Raw genomic sequence first — 8,968 nt, forward strand, 5'->3', positions numbered from 1 at the left:
TTATCGTGTGAATTGGGTGGTGTTTTTCTGTATCTGTTATGAGTAAAATGGACTAATGTATTGTATCTGTCTTAAAGCCGGAGCACAGCTACAGACAAAGGGTAGTACTTAGTAACTAAGTCCTTAATCCTCAGCACAAGGACGCATCGCTTAAATTAATAGCGAGTGAGCGTGTAAAACCTACTTCCTAGTAAAAGTGTATAAATGTCTATAAAAGTCATTGTGACGGGTCTTTAGTGGCCGTGATAATGTTATGCACACTTAGCTGGATTGTGCAATATGTTATGGTGACTGTTATTCCACATATACTAGTCTTTGATACCCGGAGTCCAATAATTAAATATCCATAAACTGTTATAGATTTGGTTACAAATGGATTATAAATGGACTTGCATTTATAAAGCACCTTTCTCGTCTTCTGACAATTCAAAACAGCACATGTCAACATTTACCCCATATACACATTCACACTCTAGCAGTTTGGTACCGTGTACCTCTTCCGTCAATCAGGATCTAATCTTGTGCTTATTCACACACACAATGCTTATTCACACACCAATGGTGCCATAAGACGACTTACAAACTATTTGATTTAAAAAAAAAAAAAAAATTCATTCTTATTTTGATGCTATTGTCCATTGATATTCTCTCCCAAAAAACTATTATGTCCAAGTTCTGGCCTATGGTCAAAGAGTATAGTCACAGTACCTTTGTGTAATTAATTGCATTTTCTCTTCTTGCTACCATTGCTGGCCTCCTCACAGCTGATCCCCCCCCCCCCCCTATACCCCCTATGCCTTCCTAAATCTAAATCTCTCCCCCTACATCTTTCTTGGCAGTCTTCTCTCGAGTTGTCTGTCCTTCCGGCCTCATTTGTTCTCCATCCGGATGTTACTTGTGTTCTGATCCTCCGAACCAGAGTCAGGATGACGAAATTCCAACCTGTCACTTACATAACCGGTCACTTCAATAACAGACAGGATAATGATGCTCCGGCTTATTCTGCTCTGCCAACCGAGTAGCGCGCACACACACACACACACACACACACACACACACACACACACACACACACACACACACACACACACACACACACACACACACACACACACACACACACACAATTCTCCATTAGGCCTGCCTGTGTGCACTAATACATACAAGTACTAAAATGTGACTTCTAAAACATACTGTAGTATAAATGCATTCATTAACTAATGCCCTCATCCATTTAATGTATATTCATGCACACATACACTACTCAAATATAATTTAACGTAATGTATACATGCTGTGGAATAACAATAATTTTGCCATTGATTTGCATTTTTTCTACAAGCAGGTTATATTTAGGACGTCATCGCCACTATATGGTATTATTTATTTGACATTCTTTAACATTTTATGGCACATTGTACTATGACTTTAGTTACATTTTTACAACATAGTATTCTATGACTTTTTCAACATATACTGTGACTTTTTTTACACATACTATACTATGACTTTTTTATGAATAATTGTTCATAAAAAGTATTAAAAAGTCATGGTATATTGTACCATAAAAAATGTTGTAATGCAACGACTGTTGCTATGTTGATGTAAGGTGACGCTTTGATTGTATCTGGTGAGAGACCAAAGGTTATTTTCTGGTCTCAGCTTTATAATGCAGTTCTCTTTTATTATATTCTGGAATATCATCACCGTCATCATATCAGATGAAAAGAGAACAGCATACAACACTAAGACTAAGACACTGACATTTTTAAGCAATCTATTCCATGCCTTGTTTATGACTTCTTATCGCATACTGAACTTTGACTTTTTTATGCATCAGGGTCTGTAATCTCTTTAAATAGAATGTCATATAATAGAGGATGTTCAGATCTGCCTATCTAAAACCCATCTACATCTGTCATGCCTTTCATTGAGTGAGCAAAACCATCAGCTTAATATATCTTCACAAATCCTGGCTCTTGCATTAATGGGTACTTGGAAGTGGGGTATATTTCCAGTAATTCTGCCCTTTTCCGTCTGGACACAGGCTTACCCAACCTCCACTTAAGCAAACCATCAGCTGAGAAGAGGCTCTGATGGACAAGCAAATTACTTTAATGTCTTTTTTCACAGTTTTGCTATTTTCACAGCTTGTGAATGAGTACGGTAGTTTACTGCTGATCAGGCACTACACGGCTGTGGGCTGAGGCAAGGTGACCCTAATAATTCCTAGACCTTTCATGCAGCAAAGGATGTAATACTATTTTTAATATCCGACCTGAAACACTTTGTCAGCAGTTTCCAGAAGAATCCCCAAAAGAGGCCGTTGCCTATTTAGGATTCTCTCTCCAGTCTGAGGCATGAAAAAAAACGACAACATTTCATTCATTTTCTCCATTTATTCTAATGATTCAGCCTATATCTTACAAAACCTGATAATCAAAATGAAATATATCATTTAATATTTACTAGTCTTGTACATCGTAGCTCTGTGGTCAAGTAAATTATAGTGTCAAGAAATTTAATTGGCAGCAAATGTGAGCATTAAACAGAAGAACATTCATTATTTTACGGTGCAGCAGAAAGCAAAAGCCTTTTAAGAACCAGTGCGAGTACATCAGGGTTTGGAGACAACTAACTTCCAATACAGCTGGTTTTCAATCAAATTTGGAAAGTGGCTTTCCTTTCCTGTGAGTCTCACAACCACAAATCCCTCACAAACATTTAAAATGAAGGCTTTGTAGTTTTGCAAATAGCTGTTGCAAACCAAATTGACTCCAAACCTGCTGTAACTGTTATGCATATAACAGTTGCACACAAGTCAAATTTGACCTTACATTCATACAATAGAATATACAGCTCTCAATCGACGACAAAAATACCACCCGAGTGTGAATGAAGATACGAAACACCGGATTTAAGGAAAATATTCTGTGCTTATTCCACCACAACATAAATACACAATATATCCTACATTTAATAAACAAACACAAAATATTAAAAGAGTCAAAGGGATCAATAAAACCGTTATTGGAACTGTGCTTCAGTAAAGGGCTGTGGGCGCTGTGTTTGTAGTTGGTCGTAGCTTCTAGTTCTCCAAACAGGTATTTGTTTGGGCTTCATGGTTAAAAGCCCTCGTATCAAAAGTCATTAATGTAACTTTAACTGTAAGTACAAGGCCCCTGAAATGAATACAAGGGGATGCATTGCCAACCACATGTTCAAACAAGATAGATGTGATTACACTGTATATATTCTGTGTTATGGGGAAAATATACGAGTTACATTCATTCTGCAGGTGGGCCGATAGATCTTTGGGAAACGTGGTCTTTTTCAACCATAGAAAAACACAGAAGGTGCAGTCGCACAACAGTGCACACAAGTTGTTTTTTCCTCCGCCCAGATGATGTTTAGGTCTGTTATGGTCATGAGTTCAGCGGTTTACCATTGCCTTCATAATCAGTACGATCACCAAAGTATCACTGCCGTGCACCAACATTGAATAAGGCATATGAAAAGAAATATATAGGCCAGCTGTATATTCAGTTATAACTCTAGCTATATACATAGGACCATCAATACATGTTTGAGGCCTACTAGACCCTTTTGTTCTGTACAAAGCGTTCTGCCAGCAACCGGCTCGGCTGGATATTGTTTGGTATATGGATGTGCACAAAGACGGCAAAAAGTACTTCCCATGGCCATGTGGAATAAAGTTGGTCAATATTCAACGATAAGGTCATCACGGCTATCAGAAATCTGAAAGCTGGAAAATGTCAACAGTGACACATAATGAATCTTTAACATTTTCTTTGCTCAAAAGGAGTAGCCTACTCCGACAGTTTACAACTGCACTTCTTGACAGATGGACGTTTATAGGATCCAGAAAAGCTGGACACATTTACCGTTACACTACTGGATACCATCTTTCAACAAACCTCAGTGCATTCTAAATGATCCACTTATTTCAAACTCCTCATGCTTCGTTTGTAACGTAGAGTTTTCTGTTAAAAATCAAGCCTCAAACCCAATAACATCTCTATGACAGTAGGGTATTTTTTGTCCCCTCCTGAGGACTCGTCAGGGGACATTTTACAGCAGGTCAGGTAGTCCTCGGTAGAAAGCCCCTTTGTGCACCCAATAAACTTAGACAAGCTAATCATTGAAGCCCTCATGGTCCAATTAAAAAATAGCCAAAAGCTATTCATTCCGTTTTATTTGCGTCGGCCTACATTTTTAAACGTGTGCATTTAGTCTTCACGTCCAATTTCATGCATCATGTTTTTATTCTGGCTTTGCTTGCAAGGTCCCTGATACAGGCAGCCTGGTCTCTGAGCAGTATATCAGTGCCCATTTTCTAATGCATCTCAAATGATGCAGTGACATGGCCCACTCGTGTGAATCTTTGCAACTAAGAAGCAATTAAAATTGGAATATCTAAGCGCACATGGTGACTTTATACATAAGCTATTATGCAGTCAAACTATGCACCTCTCTTCTTCGGTGAGATCATTCATGATAGGAGCGCAAACAAAGCACCATCAACGTAGCACACATAGATGGATACTAACATGCACTTACGTCGCCATATGTGCTTTTTTCCCCAACGAATGCTGCATCCAGATTGAATACCTGCCTCGTGCCTTAACCAAAAATGGATATTCCCGGTGTATTGGCAGTGCTTTCTGCACATACATGTGCAGCTGAAGCAAGGGATTGGTGGAGTACAGCGGAATACAAAAGACAGTCATTGCTAATCCAAAGAGAAGAGAAATGGGAGGGAGGAGAGGAATTAGGCCGAAAAAATGAATGTGATCTATAATAAGTCGAAATCAGGTCACTCGCTGCGTATGGGACAATGACACTGCTGTACATGTGAAGACAACATAACAGATTGAGCTCCCAAATGAACCAAACAATACGTTTGGCTTTGACATTCATACCCTGAATTAACACATTTCGTTCACAAACTGATTACGATACCAGTGAAGATGTTATTGTGCACACGAGACACAAGTGTCATTCTATTGGGCAAAACTGCAATTCTAAATATCTTGCGATTATAACACAATCAGCCAAAAGGTGATGGCCCATCATAGCTTGCCTTGCTAACGCATGCACGGCTTAACTTTAAGTTCCCCCTCATCGTCAATAAATGAACAGGTTTAACAGCTTTTATCAAGAATGTTTTTCACGATGAAAGACAGTTCATATATATTTCAATAATTGCAGCAGAAATATTGGCTCCTAAAACCCCGATAGGACCTCTACAGCTGTCTAGTGTTGTTGCAGTTACAGTGCTCTGCCGGATACATTCTGTAGGTTTGTGAAATCAGAATGAGGACAAAGAGATGAGTGGTTGCTAGGTGACTGGATAAAAAGAGGCCACAGGTGGAATCGTCCCAGCATGAACTCGTCTCCTGCTCCCTCGCTTTTCCTCCAGTATGCTGCCAAAAACAAGGGTTCGTGGCAGTGGTCACAGAGAAGCCAAGGCACGTTTCCTGTGCAAGTCTCAGCCATTTGAAATCCACTTTGTGCGTTTTCTCTTTTCCAGACTCTTGTCCATTTCCCACCTATTTACTGCATGCTTGGGTTTTATGTAACAGTGCAGCAATCCCATCATAGCTTCACCTCCGATTCTCTTTCACTGCCCTTCACTTCTCATGTTGGGGAGACAGATTGGTCAGTGTTTTCTTCCATCTCGTCATCTCTTTTCCTTTCCCTCTTACCCACTCTTCCTCCTCTAACAATAATAATAATAGTAATGCAATCCTTAATGACATTTCATTCATTGCTGCATAACTTAATAGACGTACAACAAAGCTCTTTTTACCTCACGGGCCAGTTTGAACCTCTCCTCCCACATCCCCTGAAAAAAAGACTTATCTGATTCAATATCTTTTGACAATCTCTCCGATGAAAGTCTAACACCACACCAAACTGCAAGCAGCAAAGTATCTGTGAAAGCAAAGCAGTAATAATGATATCCTGGACAACATCGCACCGGTACTGGCTTGATTGGTTCGCTAGCCAGAGAATTTCCTCAGACGTACACTGAACAAAAAGCTCCTTACTAGCATTTGTGATTATTGTAGGCACTCTAAGACCTGGAGGACCAGCCTCAGGATACAAGAGCAGAGCGGCGGAAACCAGAGAGCAACCATGTCAATGAGCGACAGCTGAAGTTTGGAGGTCTATCCTCCCGTTTATGTAAAGCACAATTCTAAAGCGACGGTGGAAAAGCTGTCTCAATGTCCTATTTGAGCTTCACAGGCCAGGGGAGGCACGTGCGGAGTCCCAGCATCGAGGAGAAGACGATGCTGGGTCGATGTTTCTTGAACCTCAAGCCTTTCTTCAGTCGTTGGCTGTTCTCTACCACGTACAGCTCCCCCTGTTGGGCTGCGCCAGATATCCGCGACACCACCTCCCCGTGAACCACCAACTCCTGCTCTGAGCGCACAAACACCTCCCTGAGCTCCTCCAGCCGCCGCTCCATCTCTCTGATGACACGTTGACGCTCCTCGACCTCCAGGAGTCGCCGTCGAGCTGCCTCGAACTCCATGCTGGAGCTGGGGGTTACGAGCTTGGAGGAGGGGGCCGTGGCGGAGGTGGATGGCGGTTCAGAACCGGTTAGCAGAGCCCCCGTCACCCTCCGGAAGTCTCCCATGGAAATGGAGCGCCTGGTGGCTGGAGAGGCCAGCGCCAGGAGAGCAGAGGCAGATGTAGACGGTGGCATGGCTGATGGAGGAAGAGGCGGAGAAGATGATGAGGGAGAAGGTGAATCCGGTGGGAGGATATCAGGATGCGGGTCCTTGTTTTTAATGGCTGCTGCTTTGTCCTCGGTTGAGTCCTCATCATGGGGGTCTGTGTGTCTCTGTCGTCCCTTCATGGCCACTGTTTATCTCTTCTTGTGCTGCTGCTGTCCTTGTTGTCGCTGTTGATGTTTTCCTCCCCGTCTTCCTGTGTCAGAGTGGAGTGCAGCTGAGCAGCCTACGCACTGCTCCATTCATTAATAAGAGATCTGATCCGGGCTAGTTCTGCCTCTGCATCTGAGTGGTTGTGCTGGGGGAGGAGCCTCCTGGCAGCTCATTGGTTGCTGAGCATGTCAGCTGATGATTGGGGAGCCGGCCGGTGTGCTGCTGATGCTGGCAGGCTGTCGTGTCCTCTGTTCTGCTTCGTCGTCATCTGCAGCTCTGCTTCGATCAGCTCCGCTCAGTCAAGCGAGGCAGAGTGAGTCAAGACACGCAGGTCTCTCCTCTTTCCTACCAGCTGGTCTCTTCATATCACTCTCTTTCTCCCCTTCTCTTGCTCGGATGGTTGCCCCTAGCAACACGCCGGAGGGAGGGATGATGCTCTAATTTCTCCCTCCCATTTATCACCTTGGTGCGTCACGTTATCACCCTTTCCCGGTACTCATTCTCTCCCGCATTCCCTCCCCCTTTCGACCCATTTGGCAGCTCACAGCCTTCACCGCAAACTGTATTCCTCTTTAAGGCAAGGCAAGTTTATTTGTATAGCACATTTCAACAACAAGGCAATTCAAAGTGCTTCACATGAAACCATTAAAAGCGTCAAAACATGAGGCAAAAGAAAAGGAGATTTAAAAACAATTAAGAACATTGAGTCTCATATAAGTACGTAACACTGGTTCACAAAAACATACAAATAAACAGAAGGGCACACACACACACACACACACACACGCACATTTAGATTTTCTCTAGTAACAAATACACTATAAGTAACTGTTATTTATGCACAGATGTATTGGTACTCAAATGGCAAGCAATGAAGAGTCGCTGTTGCTAAGAAACTGTCATTTGCAGCATTTTAACAGAAAAAAAGATTGTCTTCAAACATTCTAAATTGAATTTGTTAAGTTGAAATCATACAACTCTCTGGCACAACACACACAATGCACAGAGGTGTGGTACCAATAAATCATACCAGGCTCATAACAACATTCTCCCACTGCAGTTTCTGTCATTAGTAGGCCTCTGTATGCTTGCTATTCTACATTGTGCTCTTAAATACAGTGATGAAGTGAATATCTCTTAACACGTTTGCAAAAGGTACCCCAAATTAGATGCGAACTAAAAAGGCAATCTCTACTGTCACAGAGTTTGTGATCTCAGGAGTCCACTTTTTCGACATATTTAACTGAACTTAAAGCCATTGTGATATGTGTAATCCTGGATCGAACCACCTTGGCTGTTGCTTCTGGTACCCCTTCTGCGGCCATTTCAAGGTACACACCTGTCTTTGATTGTTCAATCACATGCAGCAACATGAACAACTGAAACTTGAACTCGTGTTTCATACCTGAATTGTGGCAGCAATAATGACAGTTTCCACTTTAAGTAATCTGATCGTAGTTACGTCATCATGATATAATACCTTGGTTTCTCCTTCTTCCTTTTCCTCTGCTTGCTATCATATTTTCCACTCCATTAGCAGCCTTTTCGTCGAGACAAATATTGACCGGTTCTGCGGCGGCATTGCAGAAGTAATAAGATAAGAGTATGAAGTAAGACACAAGATAGGTTCACTGAAATACATTGCGCGCACACACACAGACACACACACACTAGCTGAATCAACTGAAAAGGTTAACACTGGAGAACTAACAAGTGATGTTTCAAATAACTGCCTTCAGCAAGTGTGAATCAAAACAATGAAGCTTTTCGAGGGGTCAGAGCTGGTTCTCTGCACTCACACACATGCATATTTGAGTGTTCACTTAGCCCTTTGCTTTTATCGAAGGATTGACATTGCATTAGCAGTATAGCACTGACGGCTCTCCCTCTGCTTTTAGCTCGACTGATCTACTGATCTCTAGAGAGAAGGGAGAGAAAGACAGAGAAGCAAAAGCAAGAAAAACTAGGAGGTTGTATAGGCCATTGCATGTGGAATGACAGGAAACCTTTTAAGACATTCTTCAGGCGTTTATCCTACTGTACTATTCAAA

The 8,968-nt window shown here is 42.0% G+C and overlaps 1 protein-coding gene across 1 annotated transcript; it reads right to left on the minus strand.

Moving 5' to 3' along the window:
• Nucleotides 1-6,256: 6,256 nt before the first annotated feature.
• On the minus strand, nucleotides 6,257-6,889 carry LOC306790744 (uncharacterized protein; the record flags this gene model as incomplete). Its single annotated transcript, XM_079287224.1, has 1 exon — nucleotides 6,257-6,889. One exon carries the CDS (start codon nucleotides 6,887-6,889, stop codon nucleotides 6,257-6,259), a length of 633 nt encoding a protein of 210 aa, XP_079143350.1.
• Between the last annotated feature and the right edge of the window lie 2,079 nt (nucleotides 6,890-8,968).

This window comes from Melanostigma gelatinosum, assembly GCF_949748355.1.
Source record: "Melanostigma gelatinosum genome assembly, chromosome: 16".
Lineage (NCBI taxonomy): Eukaryota > Metazoa > Chordata > Actinopteri > Perciformes > Zoarcidae > Melanostigma > Melanostigma gelatinosum.